Source organism: Prunus mume, linkage group LG7, assembly GCF_029339155.1.
Source record: "Prunus mume cultivar Tortuosa linkage group LG7, ASM2933915v1, whole genome shotgun sequence".
Lineage (NCBI taxonomy): Eukaryota > Viridiplantae > Streptophyta > Magnoliopsida > Rosales > Rosaceae > Prunus > Prunus mume.
In genome coordinates, this window is record NC_142704.1 from 19632137 (window position 1) to 19653108 (window position 20972).

At 36.0% G+C, this 20972-nt stretch overlaps 2 protein-coding genes across 6 annotated transcripts; one reads left to right on the forward strand and one right to left on the reverse strand.

The window, feature by feature from the left end:
- The first annotated feature begins 4351 nt into the window (after positions 1–4351).
- LOC103337270 (SNARE-interacting protein KEULE) lies at positions 4352–13219 on the forward strand. Its single transcript, XM_008240429.3, has 21 exons — positions 4352–4782; positions 5435–5493; positions 6219–6300; positions 6808–6886; positions 8109–8159; positions 8273–8369; positions 8507–8539; positions 8742–8867; positions 8966–9157; positions 9251–9334; positions 9413–9511; positions 9587–9663; positions 10219–10315; positions 10852–10977; positions 11063–11158; positions 11233–11352; positions 11433–11510; positions 12137–12327; positions 12515–12605; positions 12694–12783; positions 12903–13219. The coding sequence occupies exons 1-21, from the start codon at positions 4710–4712 to the stop codon at positions 12954–12956; spliced, it is 1995 nt and encodes a 664-aa protein (XP_008238651.1). The 5' UTR covers positions 4352–4709; the 3' UTR covers positions 12957–13219.
- A 1447-nt stretch (positions 13220–14666) lies between these two features.
- LOC103337271 (photolyase 1) lies at positions 14667–18300 on the reverse strand. Of its 5 annotated transcripts, none has more exons than XR_016122375.1 (9): positions 17769–18300; positions 17228–17568; positions 16904–17144; positions 16572–16680; positions 16393–16429; positions 16108–16166; positions 15601–15682; positions 15447–15518; positions 14667–15215 (listed from the first exon to the last, which is right to left on the reverse strand). XR_016122375.1 is itself a non-coding variant. In XM_016795734.2 (9 exons), the coding sequence occupies exons 1-9, from the start codon at positions 18276–18278 to the stop codon at positions 15042–15044; spliced, it is 1674 nt and encodes a 557-aa protein (XP_016651220.2). In that variant the 5' UTR covers positions 18279–18300; the 3' UTR covers positions 14667–15041. The 5 variants fall into 5 exon arrangements, 3 of the variants coding, with proteins under 3 accessions (XP_016651220.2, XP_088898223.1, XP_088898222.1); XR_016122374.1 differs by having other exon boundaries at positions 16393–16471; XM_016795734.2 differs by having other exon boundaries at positions 16523–16680.
- Between the last annotated feature and the right edge of the window lie 2672 nt (positions 18301–20972).

Consider the following 20972-nt stretch of genomic DNA (forward strand, 5'->3'; position numbering starts at 1 on the left):
TTGACACATCAAAAGCGTCACTATGCATCTATTCCGTAATTTTTACAAAAGAAGCTTTGTTCATGCAAATTATTCTGATATTTAAAATATACGGAAAAAAAGAAAAAGATTTAAAGGTATGACGCGATGCCACTAAAATTTATCAGCTAATGATTTCTCCAGGAAGATTGTTCTCCACCAAGCTGAGATAGAGCGGAAAGGCACACATGATTTCTTGTGTTTCTTTGCCCCACTGTGCAGTTGTCCCTCTGAGACCATACAACACCGCCTCTTTACAGGCTGGAGATCTACAAGAATTTGGATTTCTCTGAATCACCCCATCATAACATTTCTCAGTTCCTCTGAGATTGGTTTTATCTGAAAATTTTGAAACATTAAGGCCGTTGGTAAATGCCAGAAGTGGCTCCAGCAGAGAGTGCCGTATTCACGTCTCTGCAATCTCATGAATGGCAATTGCTGATAAAAAAAAAGTATCTGCAATCTCATGAAGGACAATTGTTGATAATAAATAAAAAGCATATGTAATCTCATGAACGACCGTTGTTCATTAAAAACTCCCAGATGCCAACTTCTTGGGGTGGGGTGCGATGCCAACTTGCGGATGGGCCAAGTGGTGGTTGATGGGGCTGAACTGTGGGGTCTTGTATATATATATATGGCCTGGAGATCAGACAAGTGCCTCCGGGACACTCTGAGCTGCCACCAATGCCATTTCTTCAATTTGAGAACTAGGGCCAATACTGGCACCTCCGAACTTATGGTACCTTTGTGATGTCGCTCTCTTAGCTTTCCGTTATGCATATCATTTTTTTAAGAGAATTTTTTTATTTTAAAAAAAAATTTGTGGAAAACAAATAGGATTAGGGATAGGCTTATAAGCGTGGTGAAGATTAAAAAAAACATTTGGGAACTAAACAAAGTAAATAAGGGATCCAAATCTAACTTCTAAAAAATAAGTGAGTAAGGCCAGTTATTTTTAACACGTGTTAAAAAAGTATAAGTGAAATGAGTGGATAATTAGAGTAAATGTGGGCCAAACAAAAAGTGAGATTGTATACAATGGGTAAGGATTTTACGTTAAGAATTGGTTAAGGACCTTTTTTTTTTTTTTGGTCGAAAGATGAAATTCATTCCAAGACCTCACCCAAAACGGGAAAGGCACAGAAACAACAAATAAAGCAACCTAGTAAGGAAACACAAAGAAACTAACTAATCAACAATATCATATAAACATGAACAAACAAACTGTCCAAGATAATGATATCATCATATAAACAAAAATAAAAATGACAGAGCTAACTGGATTAAAAACATCAAAACAACCCAGTAAGCAAAACAACATCAAGCACAACAGAAAAACTAAACCACAACAGATTTGCCACCATAAGCCTACTCTCAGAACAACCCTAAGGAAAGGGAAACAGAACCATGAGACATGAAAGAGGCGGTGCGAGCACTCGAGCCGTAGTGGTGCCATGGCTCTATACAAATTTCACAATGTACGCGAGAAGTTGCATTTCAAGTTAGCTGTTGTAGTCAAGAGATGAAGCTAGATCGAGAGGGGAGAGAGAAGGTCTGAGTGATGAACGACCAACAAGAAGCTCAATCTCCACTAAGTTCGAAATCACCAATACACCTAAAGGAAGGCAAGGACCAATCAGAGGATAGCCAAGGACAATGTTGAGAAGATTGGAAGAGTGAAGATTTAGGGGAGCACACATGAATAGAGACATGAAGCCCTACAAATGAGCAAGAAAACTCGAGCATGTCATTAGCTCTACACACAGAGAAAGCTTCGGGCCCAGCAAAATGGGGGCTAGAACATATGGCGGAAGCAATCGAATAGGAGTTGAGAGACGTGCGCGCAAGGGCAAACCTGAAAAATGCAAGTTTGGGCCTTGAGCTCAGATTAGGCCCATGACTCGTCGATTCAAAGAGAATGACAACGCGAGTAGAATCCACTGCTTTGCCATGATGTATGGGTTTTTTCGGGCATTCGAGATCGTTTAGTAGCCCAAAATCCAGTTTTTGTGATTGAGTTTTTGGAAACTTTGTTATATTTCCTATTTTAAATCCTTGTTTATTCCTAGGGTTTCTAGGGTATTTAAACAACTTTAAACCCGTGGTTAGGGTTATGTTATGTTATTCCATATTATCAAAAAAACTAGAGGTTCCCTTATTTCTTCATGGTGGATTCTAGAGTTGTGTGTTTTAAGCCTAGAGCTTGTGTGTTTTAGGCTAAAGCTTGTGTGTTTTAGGCTAAAGCTTAGTCATCAATTGTCACAATTGCGTTAGTATCCATATGCTTCGAGAGGAACCTCAAAAGAGAAACAAACAATGTTGAGAGGGAATGGGGAGGGGCCTCCCCCTCAAAGAGATAAAACGACGCTAAAGGTTGGGTGACCAATTTTCGCTAGGGTTGGGATCTCAGTCATTCATTATATGTGAACTATTAAGGTAAAAGAATAGTTTTTTTTTTTTTTTTTGACTCAGGTGACAAACAATGAGAATACTCTTAAATAAGAGTATAGATATATGCTGCTAATTTTCAAAAAAAAGTTATAGATATACGTGAATTTTTATTGTCCGACAACTTTTGTAGATGTTTATCAAGTTATGAAATTACCTATAAGATGACTAATAGTGCCTAGAGGGGGTGAATAGGCAAATTAAAAATTATAATTAATAAATAAAAATAAACTTCAGTGACTTGATTGATATGGCTTATCAATCCTAAAACATGCAGAACATAAAATAAAGAAACACACATAGAGTTATTTTACGTGGTAAAACCTCACATCTGGGGAAAATTCACGGGACTCCTCAGTCCAAAACAAATCCACTATAGAACGATGATTACAAGAAGCACTCACATACTTATCTTAGACACACTCTAGATCATGTTGACTGATGTCTTTGTAACTCAACTTTTGTCCTGGGATGACCTACCAACTCTCCTTATGTTGAACCTGATACTTGTCATGATTGGTTCAAACTCACTGGAGAAAAACTGTCACCACGGTCTTAGTGCCCTCAATCGTACGAGTTACCAATAAATGCAATATGAATGATAAAAGTGTTTGATAAATCACCAAGTAAAATATGGAACACTTAATGATTTATCTCGAATAAAACTGCAGTTTAAGCATGCAAAATTGATGTTCAAAAGTTGTGAAAGATGAAGAAGACAAAGGTCTGCTTTTATATGCTTTTTGCTCCACCAAAAAATAAAACCACATTCAAAAAGACGAGACTGATTTTCACACAAATAAATTCAATCACCAAAGATTTTTGTCATATTCTAAAGTTAAGGAACTTGTGGTCCAATCAATAGGAAAATAAAAACCCAACAAAGGAAATTTATGATAATCCCACCATTAAAAGAGTCCTAATATTTTTAGGTCAACTACCAAGAATATCTCAACACATTTAATAATGTGATCTGATTAAAACTTGATTTGCAAGTGAATTACTTAAAAGATAAGTAACAAATCATGAATGAAAGAAAGAAAAAATAAGGAAAAAAAAGATATTGCAAAATATGCCTAAATGAGATGCACTCCTAAAAGGATTCTAATTGATTAAAATTCAGGAAGATCACTGAAATAAAATTATATTAGATTCCAAAAACGTTCCTATTATGAGTGTATGAAAAATGATATGTCTTACCCTTCAGATCAAATGTCTAATATGTGTTAAGTCACATTCTAAAATTCGAAGATTACTGAGCTGTTTCAATCCTGTATTTTATGAAAATTAGAGACATCAATTTTGCTTCAATCTTACAGCTAAATGACACTTCCAAACTAATGCTAAGTTCTAGAAAATACCAACACAGTTTCATACTAACAAGTTCATTATGTTATATTGTGATATAGATTAATCATATTTAATTATCTTATTAAACGAGAGTTTGCACGAAAGATGCAGAAAGAATGACAAGAAGCTTCACATCTAAGTTTTTTTTAATTTATTGGAATAAACCACAAGAAGTTGACAGGCCTGAAAAGCATTCTTTTGTATGGTAACTACTAACTTGGTAAATACCTGAAATAAATTTATTTACAATTTTACAAGGGTCATTGTAGATTCAACCGAACGTCATTTCTTTCTATTTATTTTATTTATTTTTTTGAAATATAAAAATACAAATTTATAAATAAATCCAAGCATGTAAAAACCAGAAATGCATGTAAAAACAAAATGCCAAAAAAGAAAAAGAAAAAGTGAAATCTTCGTCAAAGCCACAACAACAACTGCAGCAGGCATAGAAATTTCCAAATTTTCCTCTGAAAAATCTCGACAACAACTACAAGAAAATAAATATAACAAATGAGAAGAAGAAGGGATCAAGTCTTTTCTTTTTCTCAATTTCTCTGTCTCCCTTTCTCTCTCTTTCTCTCTCTCTCCTCTTTCTTTCAGCCAAAACGCGAAATGTATATGCCGGTTCAACATTCCCTCAAAGTCAACACGTCACCAACCCATTACCTTCGGAATTAAAATCATTCATTTTCGTAATTAACTTCCATTTGAAGAAAGAAAACTAGAAAAAGAAAAAAGAAAGGCAAATTCCATTTTCTCTCTCTCTCTCTCTGTGCGACCTCCACCACTGCGCGATCTCTCTCTCTCTCTCCCTCCCCGAGTCTTCCTGCTCGCGAATCGATCGGTCTGGAAAGGAAGAAGAAGAGAAAGGAGAAAAAGCTAGGACTATGTCGTTCTCCGACTCGGATTCGTCGTCCTATGGCGGCGACTACAAGAATTTCAAGCAAATCAGCCGTGACCGTGAGTTCCCTACCTCTCCCCCTTACTCGTTGTCCTTTCAATTCACTTCAATTTCTTTGATTATGCATTTGAATAATTAGTGGCCATCTTATTCAAGCTGTAGGTAAACGAATTTGTGTTCTAATTGGTTTAGAGTTTATTGGATACTGAATGATTTTAGTGATTTAGTAAAATGGCAGTAGCCGTTCAGAAATTAGAAGTTCAATGAATTTATGGAGTTAGTAATCTGTGACTGCATCTACAATTGGTAATGGATGAACTATAAGGTGAGATAGCTAGCTTATGCTGTGTACAATGTGGGAGGACCAATTATCCGTTGTGGTGCAATTTGCACCAGCTAGGGCAGAGTGTATAGGTTGAAAATCTTGTGATAAAGTTCAGAATTCTTTTATAGGGGTGTTGACCAGCTTGTTCTAAAATATGGATCATCATTACCTGTTTTTCATGATTGTGGAGAACTCATTTTGGATTACATTCATTAGATAAGTTGCTGTTACTCTTTATGATTGATGCCGACGACATTGTAGTTTTGTTATTATAAATGTTGTTAGATATCAATATGTTAAAATTAGAGTTTGTTGTGTGGCCATTTTCTGACAGATCGCCTGGTAATTGATCTTTTTTGGTTATTTATCCCAAATTTTATGTTTAGGATTATTGATTGAAATGCTTCGGTCCTGCAAAACGGGGGACTCAAAAGCAACCTGGAAGGTAAATGCAGCTTATATTACGATGTCATTCGTGGTAGATATATGCACTGCTTGTGATTATTTTGGAGGATTCATGCCCCCTTTTCTCTCTCCACACGCATTTGTATACATGTATATCTATTATGTATATCATGTATCTGTCTTTTGATTTATAAATTGATGTGCAAATAATTGAAAAGTGTTTTCATATATTGCATATAGTTTCAAGTAATATAGTTGATAATTTTTTTTAAATTTCTGTAAGTTTAGTATTGTATTTGTAACTTTTAAAAATTAAAAAAAAAATTGTATCAAAATAAGTATCAGGAATTTTTTTGAACGTCAGCAGGAAATACATGTCGTTGATGTGCTTATTATGTGTATACTGCTTGTTTTTCTTTTGGGTCTATGATTGATAAAATTCACCAAGTGTACTGTTAAGGGTGTTTCTTAGTTTTATGTACTCTGGAATATATTTGGTCAATGAATGATTTGATCAAGGACTAAAGGACTCTTAACAGTTGGGAACTGTGACACCATCTTTAGGGTAATGAATTATCATAGTTTCTTTTTATTTTGTTAACCCATTTGCTCTGCAATAAGCTGCCACACATTGAATTTTCTCACACTGGCTAATATCCTCTCTCTCTCTCTCTCTCATAAACTGGTTGATGATTTTCAATGTGATAATTTTCTTCTTTGGTTACCTGCACGTTTCATGTCGTCCTTGAATCTATGTCTCTGCAGGTACTTATTATGGACAAACTTACTGTTAAGATAATGTCTTATGCGTGCAAAATGGCTGATATTACAGACGAAGGCGTTTCATGTAAGAATCAAACGGACCTTTCTTGAGAAGGTTTTTTGCTCTTTTGGGTGTTGTCTTGGTATTAGCTTTCTGCCCAATCTATGTTGTTACCAGTTGTACGAAGAAAATGCTACAATGTTATTATCCTCCTCTCTTTTTTTGGTCAATCACAATTTACCTAAACTTAGAACAGCATGCTGCATGGTTTTTCTTATGTTTGTGCTGTTGCTGTTCTGGCATTGCCTTATGTTTGTTTAATCTGTTGTCCTGTCTTATGGGCTGAGGTAAGCATTCAGTGGTCCAGTTAGGCAAACTGATAGACAGTTATATCTCATGTGATTGTAGATTTGTGAAAAAAACATCGTTGACATTTTAAGCTAATAAGTGGTTGCCTGTTTTCTTCTCTCCCTTAAGTTTTAATTTTTTTGTAAGCCAATCAATTATGATTATATATTGGTATTCCTTTTATTACATTTTCAGTAGTTGGTTTTATTTCTACTAGTTAACGGAATTCGTATTTTCTTGCAGTGGTTGAAGACATATATAGGCGAAGACAGCCATTGCCTTCCATGGATGCCATATACTTCTTCCAGCCTACCAAAGAAAAGTACTACTGATTTAATTTTTTTCGTGTTAATTTTTACTATTAATGTTATTAAGTAAATGATGATTGATACTTATTAGATAGATTGGTTCTTCATCCAGCCTTCCAAAGAGATGTAATACTTTTTAAACTTTGTTGGGATTAATTTTCACGACCAATTTTTTAACTATATGAAAATTGATACCTCTTTTATAGGTTAATTGTACTTTTTCTCTGTTTTACTCAGTCTCTGCTTTGCTTTTTCTTGCTAGTTCTTTTTGTCTTTTCCCTTAGATTATATTTAAAAGTGAAATTAGAGTTAGGTAATGAGGGGGCGGAGAGGGGGAGGGGAAGGACTTGGGACTAATGCCCTTTCTTTTCCCCATTGATGTAAGAAGAACTAAGAGCTACCCTTCTAATCTAATGTCATGCATAGGTGGACTGCTTTGTGAATCTGTATTACAGAACATCATTATGCATTATACCAATTCTGTTTTGAGCCCAAACGTGAGAGAGAAAGTGAGAGCACATTTTGTTATTAAGTATGCTGTTATGTAAATGAGTCAATCTATGTGTTGAATGTATTATTATTGTAGCATTTTGGTACTATGGTTCCTTAATGAATCTTTCCAGAATCTAAAACCATTTTTAGTCATCATCCAAATAACTTAAGCTTTAAGGAATATTGGTAACTAACAGAACGTATCATGATAGTGGAGTGAGAGATCCTGTATTCAAATCCCTACAACTTAACCTTGCAGTTTATGTTATTTCGTGTGTTGGATTCTCTAAGGGTGGAGAGAGGCTCACACTTGAAGCGAGGTTAGAATATAAAGTACTTAATGGTGCACATCCGAACAACTTAATCTTTTGGGAGTAGTGGTACAATAACAGAACTTAACAATCACAAGTTGAGACCTCATAATTTAATTGAATTATTAACTACTTGAATTTGGTTGGAATGGTAGTTATTGTGTTAGTCTCTGTTCTTAAACCGCCTGTTTCCGGTTGAATTTCTGTTAGATATGTTTTTGACCCAAAAATGTTTACTTTTTCTTTCTCACCTCTGTTTCTGGAATCATAAGCAATGTTCATGTTTTTTCTTTAAAAAATTATTTTGGGAATAGATGTGAAATAAGAAAATGTTCTCAGTTATGGTAACGTCAAAATTCATTTGTTGCGTTTTTAACATCAGACATATGGATGGAAACCTTTCTAACTCTCTCTCTGTGGTGCTAATTTGCAGTGTGATCATGTTCTTGTCTGACATGTCTGGAAGAGCACCATTATACAGGAAGTATGTGCAGGAATATCAGTTATTTTTCTTGTTCTAGTTGTTTGTGTGATTTTATCATATGGAAGTCTGAATCTTTTAATGGTTTCTCCCCGTGTATTTTTTTCTATGTGAAGGGCATTTGTTTTCTTCAGCTCTCCTATTTCAAAAGAATTGGTTGGTCACATCAAGAAGGATGCAACTGTTTTAACTCGCATAGCTGCATTGAGAGAGGTTGCATTTCTTTTTCATGGAAATTTTTTGTTCTTAGATTAGTGATTTTGCCAAACTTTGTGTATCAGCCAGTTGCTTCTTTCTTTGTTATTGCTTAAACGTTTATCATCAGATTCTAATTTTGGATAAATATGCAGATGAATTTGGAATATTTTGCCATAGACAGCCAGGTATGTGCAGTCTCCTGATTTGTAGTCCTTATTTATATAACTAAGATATCCCTTTTTAAAAGAATTTTTTTTTAAAAAAAAATTCACAAAAATTTAAGGTTCAAAACATCTTAAGTTGGAAAATCATTTATAGATTTTTACAGTGATTTTGTTCAAAACTAAGGGTTCATTGACTCTCTATTCTGTAATCGTCTTTGCCCAGGCTTTTGTCACCAACAATGAGAGGGCTTTAGAGGAACTTTATGGGGATGAGGAGGATTCACGCAAAGGAGTTGCATGTTTGAATGTGATGGCTGCTCGTGTTGCCACAGTTTTTGCTTCGTTAAGGGTACATGTTGTAATTGAATGTATTTTGATTGAAGATTTTAGTAAATTTTATTTATTTATTTATTTTTCTGAAGCACCTATTTGCCTCTAATTTCCTAGGAATTTCCATTTGTCCGCTATCGAGCTGCCAAGTCACTTGATGCCACCACGATGACCACATTTCGTGATTTAATTCCTACAAAGCTTGCTGCTGGGATCTGGGATTGTCTCATGAAATATAAAAAAACCATTCCGAACTTCCCTGAGACAGAAACATGCGAGTTGCTTATCCTTGACAGATCTGTAGATCAGGTTTTTAGGTGCATGTGTTGGTTATAAAAACATATCATGCTTAGTGGTCCTTGTCTTTATTATTATAATGAATATTCTCATCTGAATTTTCAGATTGCACCTGTCATACATGAATGGACATATGATGCTATGTGTCACGACTTATTAAATATGGATGGAAATAAATATGTGCATGAGGTAAGTTGAAACATCCATTTATGTACATATGCTTTCAAATTTTGTGATGGATACTTTATCAAGGAACTGTATGTACAGGTTCCAAGCAAAACTGGTGGTCCACCTGAGAAAAAAGAGGTTCTTTTAGAGGATCATGATCCAATCTGGCTTGAGCTTCGCCATGCACATATAGCAGATGTATGTCCTGTGCCTATACTTATCTTCTGGGATTCCTTAGCTTTTTTATTTTTAATCACAAACTACCCTTGTCAGGCTAGTGAAAGGTTGCATGAGAAAATGACTAATTTCATAACAAAGAATAAGGCTGCACAAATCCACCATGGTGCAAGGTTCGTGTGTATTTACTCTTAAAAACTGTTATAAGCGACGTACTTATTTCTTTTTTTTAAATGAATTCAAATTATTTATTTATTTCCTAACTTTCCTTCAATATGGAGATAGCTATAAGACACCATTTTGGCCAGAATCTACATCTGAATGAAAACTGGTTGGCATGTAATATTACATAAAATACCCTTTTATCATTTGAGTTGTGCCTAGGGTTGCTCTATAAAGGGCAATGCAAATGTCTATCTGGGTTTTGCTGACACCTGGAATGACTCCACTGTGTAAGATATTTCCATAATGTGACTGCTCCCCTTCCAAAAAAAGGATATGTGATTTGCTCTTTTAGGATTTTTATTATTGGTATTTAAATTTAACCCAAATTTGTGTATAAATAAAATAATTTGATCTTTAATCATTTCCATGCCTTTTTTTTTTCTTCTATCGATTGTATCATACGTGAAAATTTCTGTTTAATGTTTGGAAGCTTATGCAAGTCTATTTGGTATGTCAATTTCTGTCTGGTTCTGTTTCTCACCTAAACATTCACCTTTATATAGAGATGCTCGGGAACTATCTACGAGGGACTTGCAAAAGATGGTTCAAGCATTGCCGCAATACAGTGAACAAATTGACAAGCTATCCCTTCATGTTGAGGTTAGTTCTTTGATAGAGTATCTAATTTAAAGTATCTGTTTGATTTATAAAGTTCCAACAAGTTAAAAATTGGTTTAAGGATTTAAGTTGCTTAAGTATATACGAAAACAACTTATGACAGTGGAGTCTTATTTGTTGTTCATTTGTAATTTCTATTATCTAATAAGGTTCTTAAAAAAAATGTGTTTCTCAGCCTTTAAACGAATGAATTATATGGATTGAGATTATTCCTCCAACCAATTATCCTTTTGCCAATAGCTTATTTGGAAGCTTTGTCCAAATTTGTTTTCTTTTTCCTCCTTGAACTTGCCAATATCCTATTGGAAAAGATAATTTGAGGTTTCATTTTTACCTAACCAAGAGAAGCAACACAGTAGATCAAATTTCTGTTTCACAGAAAATACTAAATAAAAGTATAACGGGATGGGGTAAGATTTACATTAGAAGTGACAGCATATTGAATGACCAAAAGAAATTTCAAGCTGTTGACTTTAAGTATGATAGCCATGGCTTTAGGCAAAATTTGTTTATTCCAGATTGCAGGGAAAGTTAACAGAATTATCCGGGAGCTTGGGCTTCGAGAACTTGGACAGCTGGAGCAGGATCTTGTTTTTGGAGATGCAGGAATGAAAGATGTGATCAAATTTTTGAATACAAAAGATGTAAGAAACTATAGAAGTATATATATGGACGCACCAGATTCCTTGTCATCATATTTTGTAAATAACATATACCACTTTTATGCAGGATACGACTGGTGAAAATAAGTTGCGGTTGTTGATGATTCTTGCAGCCATTTATCCTGAGAAATTTGAGGGTGAGAAGGGTCACAATTTGATGAAGGTTGGTACCACCCCAGGTCAATCAACGTATAGCCTTAGACAAGTGTTCATTGTGATAAATTTCTTTGTTTTCAGTTAGCAAAATTACCACCCGATGATATGAATGCTGTGAATAATATGAGATTGCTTGGGGGATCATCAGATACCAAAAAAAGCTCAATAGCCACTTTTTCTCTGAAGTTTGACATGCATAAGGTGACTGTATATATTAGAATTTTTCTTTAGTTCTTTCAATCGGTTCATCGATATCTAACAAGAGGCTATTCAATTATCAGAAGAAACGTGGAGGTAGGAAAGAACGTCCAAGTGAAGGAGAAACATGGCAGCTTTCGCGTTTTTATCCCATCATAGAGGTACCTTTTAGTTGGTTTTGTTTGTACCCTTTTGAGCATATATGGAATGAATGGTCTGGCTTGTCATATGATTGGATGTCAGTTTATGGTAATGCTTCCAATCTACCTCTAAAATGTATTGGTTCCTGTTTTTGGGACAATCAAACCAAATATAAATGAGTAGCTTGTCTGTTAATTTGATGGCCATGGTGTTGAAGCTTTTGAATTCAAATGAAAAACAAAATATTAGTACTGATACATATTTATAATTGCTCATGTTAAGGTGATTGAGTTTTGCATTTATAAAACCTTTATGAGAAGGCATCTAATGATTCAATAGTCCTAAATAGAAGCTTTTGTCTCCTTGAGGGTTTACTGTGCTAGCAAAGAGTGAGTCCTTTATTGTTGGGGTGGGCAGGGTATTGTTTCTAGTAGTGTTGTTATTGTTAGAATAGAGAGGAGACTTGGAATCTTGGAATTGCTACTTCTATTTGGCCTGTGCTTCATTTTATTGATCTTTCTTTATAATGTTTTCTTGTATTCAAATGGATCTTTCATCACCATGTCGTGAGTCTACTATGCAACTCAGTTCCAATGGTTAAACCTACAAAGTTACGGATTTTGTATCCAAAATTTTCTCCTTTCAGGAACTTGTAGAAAACCTTAGCAAAGGTGAACTGTCTAAGGAGGATTATCCATGTTTAAACGACCCAAGTCCAACTTTTCACGGGACATCACATGGTGCAGCAATACATCAACCTCCAGTTGCTCATTCAATGAGATCAAGACGGGCACCAACATGGGCACGGCCGAAGAATTCTGATGATGGGTATTCTAGGTATCTTGTTACTCTCTGTGTGCTGAGTTGTTATTCCCTTCATTATCAAGAAACCCTAAATAATCAGGGCTACTTATGGGATTATGCATTGTGAAACCTACCATATATAGTAGTTGTGTGTCCTTCCAATGATTATTTATTTATTTTTCTCATAGCTGTAATTTTATTTTTTTCCTGCTGCCTGTAGTGATTCAGTATTAAGGCATGCTTCTAGTGATTTCAAGAAGATGGGACAACGCATATTTGTAGTTATAGTAGGTGGAGCTACTAGATCAGAGGTACAAAAGTGTTCCACTTGTCCTTAAATGAAGTTATGATAATTGCTTTTTCTTGTTATTGAGCTGAGAAATCATGTTTCATTTTCAGCTTAGGGTTTGCCACAAGCTCACAACTAAGCTGAGGAGGGAAGTTATTCTAGGCTCCTCATGTCTTGACGATCCTGCACCTTTTATTACGGTAATGAACTTTAGTTTTGATCTTCAAAGCTTGAGTAGACCTAATATCGTCAGACAAGTTCTACCATCCGCACCAATTAGCAGTAATTTTAAAATGCTGTTGGCTGTTTTAATTTGCAGAAACTAAAAATGATGACGTCAAACGAGCTCTCATTGGATGATCTCCAGATTTGAATGTGGAGGATGCCATGGGAAAGGCTGGGAATGACATTGGTTGTCGCCAATCCAATATGTAACCATAGATGCGTGCATCATCTCATTGTATCCATATTCTTTTCCTTTTTTTTTTTTTTTTTTGTAAAGACCCTACCTTTTGATTTTGGTAGTGGCGCGTTAGACATTCTAGATGGAGCTTAGGCTCTGTTGTTGGTTCTGTGAATCTGTATTATATTGACATGCTGAATCCAGTATTAATATGACCATTAGAAATTCAAAAATTTGAAGCCTAACAACTTTTCTCGTTGCAATGAGGATTGGCACTTTGTCCATTCTAACAGCAGTCCTGATACTTTGCCCAGGATGCTTAGGCAAATCTCCATGATCATTAAAAACCTGTTGATTTCGCCATTTCCAAACATACCAACAAATGAACACAAACAGGGTGCACCAGTCAAAATGCACTCCACTTGGCTTTAGACAGCAAATTCCTTAACAGCCGTGGTTTAATCGGCAAGAAAAAACGTACTTTGAACATTCAAAAACAAAGCCCAAACCTCCCTAGCCCTTGGACAGAACATGGAGGAGAGATTCAGAATACCATCCGCAAAAATTGCAAGAAGGGTTAACTCCCTTCTCAACCTCTGTTCATTAGAAAGCGCTTTACCTTGTAGCGCAAGCCAAAGAAAGATTTCCAATTTAGGAGGAATATTCCACTTCCATAACAGCTTCCAGCTTCTCCAAAATCACTAAAGAGAAGATTATAAGCAGATTTAAGTTAGCTGAAAAGGCCCCAAACCCAATGGGATATTTAATAATTCGTTGCACCACCTAAACCCTAAACCCTAAACCACACTCCTAAGACTCTCTCCACATCTCCCTTTCCATCTCGCCATGTAAAACACTTCAGAACCATGTAAAACACTTTTCCAAGTGGAATGATCTAATCTGGTTTGCAGACAAGGATCCAAAATAGATTGTCCCCTAAGGATCCAAAAAAGAACAAAAAAAATATCCAAGTTATTTTGCACGAGCAGCCAAAACAAGAAGAACCCACTCTGTTGAGAATGGCAAAGGTGAAATAGATATGGTGTTTACATGAAATATTTTTATTTATTTAATGCCCATGAATAAAGAGACTCAATGGTTTACTAAGTGTTTTTATTAGACTTTGGGTCTAGTTTCCGTTATATAATTGGATTTTGCTTTGCAGAAACAGGCCAAGAAGGAATGAGGAAGTACCCCCCAGGCAACACAAGAAGGCCAACCAGAAAAAACCCAAACAGGGAATAGTTGGCAGGAAGAAGGAAGTAGCCCCCGGCAGCATGAGAAAGCCAACCAGAAAAAACCCAAGAATGATGGCAAACCGAAAAGAAAGCGGATGTAGAAAACAAGCTGGAATGTAAGACGATGTTAAATGCGAGAAGGATTAGAGAGGGAGAGAGAGAGAGAGAAATCGACTTGGATTGTAAGAAACCACAAGTGACCATATCAGTCTCTCCCAAAAGCCTCTGTTGGTCTCTGTATTAGTGCATGTTTCTGCAAACTGTTAAGCTTGAATGGATTCTTTTGTTGCACAAATTGGAGAAGAAGGGACATGCATCTGTTTGCTTTTTATTAATACTATTGGGATAACTATTTGGTAATGTACGGCTGAAATATTATTGACTTTCTACTACCTTTGGGACTCAATAGACTCATGTACAGCTGAAATATGATCATAAGCAATTCTGCACTAAAAGAATACATTTATAACTCAAGACACTTTTTAACTGTTTCTGCCAAATGCATGAAAGCTTACAATAGTTTTTCTATAATAAGGCGGCTTTCATGAAATCGATAAATACATTCGCCAAAAAGGGGGAAAAGAAACAGGAATTCCAGTACACAATTGAGCAACAATAAGACCTAGAGCATTCTAAGAGGCATAAAACCTGGCACCAAATGGCTGCAATTTGGGCGGAACCGTGACAGCTTGGAATATAGGTTTTATTGAGAAGGCCTGCAACTCTATTACCTATCTTTCTTTATAAACTGTCTTCTAAGTTCTAACTATGCTTTCGATTCTGCAGATTACTACATTCACTTCAATAACCCAAAGCACTAATAAGTGCAGAGTTCTTTTGCCTTTCTACCAAGTAGACTTTCTGCTTTTCTCTTCTTGGTTTCACCAAGCCTCTTTACATAGGCAATGTATCCATCCACATCAAATTTCCTTTTGCAGCCTGCATAGTTCATGTAACGTATTTTCCCAAAAATTGGACGTTCCTTCCAACCCTGAAATGCCATAATGAAGGATCAAATGAGAGAATCTTTAAGAAAAGATGAACATTCTAATTTCTATGCGATTCATAAGCTCATGGAATCCAGGACCACATCTAACCTAACATTTGTAACTTTGTATCGCATCCAGTTATCGATGGAAAGATTCAATTATGGAAAAGTTAAGATGAAATACAGCTGATATAAAACGCATCACCCAAAGCAAAAAGAGAAATGGACACAGACCTGGTCGTGAACACCACATACTGACCACATGCAACCAACATACCCATTCGGATCCCTTCCATCTATTTCATACTGCAAGAGTTATGAGGCAAAGAATCTAGGTGAAAATTTTGTAACCACCTCCATAAAAGCATTAGAGAACTTAACTTTTTACCTTGTTATTTAGGTATATGGATATTTCAAGGGCTTCTTCAGGACCTCTTGTCCACTCAAGAATCTTTTTTGCCCAATACATCCTGCACATGACTTTCAAAGTCTCATTGGGTGGATAACAAAATCAAAATTTCACACAAGAAAATTTAAAAAAGTAAAACCAACAAATTTTTCTGTTGTGAAAGAAAACATTACCAACATTACGATATTGGCAAGTGAAATGAGAATGAAAAAGTAAAAAGAAGCCTATTGGGACTTAATGAAACACTAACACAGCATGCGATAATAATGTAAGCAAACATAGCAACCACAATGGACATCATGCTCAGTAAATAGCAGCATTGCATAAACAGGAGGACATAACTCCATAATTTTGTTTTTCTTAGAGATTAAGACATAATAATTCAATGAGAATCCACGAAGTTTACAAATATCAGAAAACATTTATAAGCAGAACAGTAAACCATTAAACCATGAAGAGAATATAATCCATCAAAAGGTTACTTGCCGCATAAAACCATGCATCTTCCCATAATAAACCATCTCCAATTGAGAGGCATTCCAGAGCTGAAAATCAAGAGCACAAGAAATAGAAGGTCAGTAGAGATTGATACAAAAGAGGACCCAAAGACATATAACTGAGTTCACAAACAAATACATAATCTGCACAAAGCGCAATCATAGTTATATAAAGGTTGAACAGGAGGAGGTAGGATAACCTAGGCAATGTTCACATACACCCAAAATCTCATTCAAACAAGACATGAAAGACAAGCCCAGAAAATCAACTTACAGGATCGGCTGTTTGCGCCTTCTCCAATTGCTCCTTACTGCAATTTCAGTATTTTGTTCAGATAGTTCATAACCAATCACTTCACAAACAAATATAGCAGAGAGCAACAAATCAAAACCAAGATACTGACGTGTAAATATGTTCTCGCTTATCAAAAGCATGGTCCATCAAAGTCTTACGTGCCCATTCCCATGCCCCTTGTAATGAATCATAATGAGGCTGGTAGAAGCAGAAGTTATCGGCAAGTTCTCGGCGCACAATCAACTCCTCTACAAATGCATCGACTGCCTTAGATACCACGTAGAAATAGGAGTTAAGCAATATATCATACACAATAATTTAGCATAAAGCAAGAGACGAATTAATGATATATGACAGCAAACTGTACTAGGTTCTTGGTGCCCTGGCAGAGTCACACAACATATAATGCAAAATCTAGAGCAAAAACAAATCAAATAGTCCGACTTCAACTTGATTAAGAGTAGTTAAACCTGAATTTGATATTACTAACCTCAGGACAGAGTTTCCGGATGCTACGTGCCTCTAAGGCGCACCTCTGTGCAGATATTTGCCCAAAATGCAAATAGGGAGAAAGACCCGAGAGACCTCTTGGTTTCAAAGGGTTATTCCGGTCTGACGAATAACCCTTCAACCTTTTCGTCAAGAACCCATTTTTGCTACCCATCAAAACTTCCATTGCTGCCTTTTCTCCCGGTTCACACCAATCGATTTCAGTAACTTCTGCTCCTTTCCTAGTTATACACAAGTACAGAATCAACAATGGAATCCCCAATAATCCCAACTAATTGTCAACCAAAGTAAAATGACACCTAACCTCAAAACTTCGTCAATGAGGCTATCCCAGTCAATCAATCGACTAGTGCCCACCCATTTTGTAACTGGTGGCTGCAGCATAGGAAATTCGATTAGGTACTCTGGAAGCTTTTTGTTTATCTTACTCCTTATAGTCCTAGCACTATACTCCAACTTCTCTGATGCCGCCCAAAGGGGCACCACATTGTGTGCATCAACTTCATGTATTGTCACAAAATCACTAACCCTCTTGCAAATTTCCTCTTTACATTTCCGAACTTCCCGTAAGGGTGAGAAGTCCGTTACTAAAAGTGAAGCCCCACATTCACTCACAAAATTGGGTATAGTGTCCTCAGCATTTCCCTGTGTGTAAAAATAGAAACCAAACAAACAAGTCCCCATATATGAGTTACGGACCGTCATGAGATTCCAGAAAGCCAAATAAAGCACATTATTTCAGGGTAACAATCAATTCCAATTTTTTTTATTCTCAGAAAACACAAACAGATTACAAATGCAAAAAAGACCAAATGGGTATTTGAAAAATGTAGTCTTTCACTTACCCGGAAGAGAAAAAATGGAATTTGATGCGTTTCTTCAAGATCACGATGCAATTGTCGCAAACCCCTCAGCATAAACCCTAACTGGCGGGCTTTGGCGCCAAGAAACTGATCAAACAGATTGAACGCCACAGCCACGGGGACATTGGCCTTGTGGGCCTGCTCAACGGCGTGGATCAAGGCCCAATTGTCTCTAACCCTTTGGTCTCTGAACATCCAGTAGACCACGGGACCCATATTTTGACCCGCCGATTTGGACGCTTCTTTCAAAATCCGAACCCGACCCGGTTGCACGGCGGCGGAGTTAGCGGCCATGGATGAGTGGACGGTGAAGAGGAAGGGGAAAAGAGGGTGCTTGCTAACGTGCGCAGGAGGTGAACGGATAATGTGGGCCACGGTCGGTGGGTCGGTGTACGTTAATGGGGGAAGAAACAGAGAATGTGAAGTACGTAGGAAATGAGCGAAGAAAAGGAGGGAAACCAAACGGCTAAAGGTGTGGTTTTGAAAGGACATACGTGGATTAGTTTGAACCTCGGATTGGTTGTTAATACAAAATTTGGTTCTTATTTAATGGCCTTGGACTTTAGCCCAAACATAACTCCTCTGTTCCCCTTGCCCTTGCTGGGCTTGGACTTTGGCCCACCTAAAATATGTCTCTTGATCCATTCCTGAAAATCGGAGTTCATATCACGGTAATAAAAAAAACTTACATATAACAGTTGTATACGTATAAATGATCACATTGTATATACTCGTTATATGTAAGTTATAATGATTTGATACGATTGTCTAAGAATTGTGGTTTTGATTTTGAAAATTTAGATTTTATTCTTGAAATGTCAACCCTTGCTCATTACCATACCTGAACTATACTGATATGATGCTTAACAAAAGTACCTAACTTTTTTTTTCTTCTTTTGCTTTGTTTTTCTGTTATTGCCCAGAAAACCATTATTATGTCTATGACTTTCTTTATTTGTGGTTCCCCAACAGTTCTTAAACCACTTTCCCTAATTTTGGTGCCTCAATTAACGCAAACATTCTCTTCAGGCTACAACAGTGGGTTGCGTATGCCTTAATCATTGGAGTTTATATATGATATCAGTGTTCAACTAATTTTGAGTTTATAATCTTAAAAATTAGATGCTAATGAGCATTGAGTTATAAACTAATCTGCAGCCAAATTAGTGACACTCAAGTACTTACACTAACCCATGACTTATTTAGTTTTTTTGGACAAATTTTGATAACAAAACATGTATCAATGCATCATTCATCATTTCATAGTTTTTTTATTTATAAATATAAGTGATATTGTGAGAATGTGGGAACCAAACACGTGATCTCATCAGATGCATGGATAAATACTATTAACCACTGAAGATACATACCATCATTTGTTAACACTAATAAGGTTTTTCATCCCATTTTACATGGGCTAGGTTAGAAATACGACTTCTACTCTTCTAGTATTACAATTGATTTATTTTTCCTTTTAAAATTCTTCCACTCATACTCTCTTTCAATTTTGTGACTTGTTAGGTGTACCACACCAACAATTGTGTATTGTAATTGCAGCACATGGGAAAAACAAATATTGTTACAAGAATTTATGGGGAAGTCCCACTTAATTTCTTTTGTCCTAAGCAACCCAATTAGTTGGGAATACATATATGATGCACCCACCAAATCTAATTTCCAGATTCTATACAGTATAAAGTGGCTAAAGCTGAGACTGAGTATTGAGTACTAATGAGACATTTGGGCAAATGGGTAGTGGTTGGGTATGAAACTTTACTGAAATGACAACTTTCTTCTACATTGCCAAAAGCCCAAAAGGTGTATGAAACTTTGAAGTTGAAGTGAGAAAGATGAAGGGTAATTTAGGGTTCTTAGTTCCAGTCTTTCTATATAGTATATGGACTACAAAATGAAGCACACACTTTGGTACATATGATATAAAAATACTGACAAAGAAGCCCCAAAAGGAAAAGGTTAAAAATCAAAGGGTGCTGAATCAAATTATGGTAATTGGAGATTTGCCCCCACCATGAGAATTCTGTCAATGCCACCAAAAGCAAGCCACATTTTTAACATTAGTCAAATCATAAGCACCATAGTCACAAGCACTTAATAATATTGTTTAGTGTTAATTTTCTTATACTTACTTTTTCTTTAATATTTAGGATCTGTAACTGTTAATTTAATCTAACGAGCAGAATATTAAGAGAGAAACGCTAGCTACTTTTTCTCGATTTGTCTTTCTAGATTATTTTTTTACCTAATATTTTGACATGTGAATTCCACTTAAACAATAAACAAAATACGAATTAAAAAGATGAACGGGAGAATGACAAATGAGAACGATAGCCAGCAATTTGATATTAAAAAAGTAATTAGGGTTATAAGGAGCTAGTAATAGGATAATGACTCAGTTGAAAGAAATGGAAAGTATAGTAGAGTAGCCATGATTTCGTTGGTTGTCTGTGAAAGGTGAGTGTTAACTAACTAAAGCTTAATTAAATAATTAACTGAAATTGATTCATGTACATGAGATAGAAATTAGAAGGCTGCTATTCATTTCATATTGTGACATTTCCTCTGTGTGCACGTGAGCAGTTTCCTTCAGACTTTTTATTCACAGTTTACGCCAGAAATAATAACATTTGCTTCTAATGTTAATCATGATTATCTCAAGTCTACAAGAGTTTTCCACATGCTTTAAACCAAATTATGACAATGTTTCTTTTTTCAACACAAGCGAGACATTGGAGAAGGAGGATTCGAACACGGGACCTTAAAAATTAGTAGCACGCGCTGGGATGTGGGGGCTTGTTTTTTTTTTTTTTGTCTTCGCCTAGAGTCCCTAGAATCTTGCTCAGTTTTTATCTGATGCAGATGATGGATCATGAGATCATGCATGAAGCCAAGCTGCAACTACAAGTAATCACAAACAAAACAATTATGAATTCCAATCCAGCAGTCAATAGCATCAGCCCCAAAAAAACAAAAACAAAAACAAAAAAAGAAAAACCAGCAGAGCCGCAGCAGACTGAAAGTGGACCACGTGACTAGAACAAGTCTTCTAAGACTAGAAGTTGATCAGATTTTTTTCTCCTGCTCAGTCTGTTCCAAATATATGCATAAAATTCAATCAGACTCTCTGAGTGAAGACTAGGTCTGATCAGTCACCAACTTTCACGGATT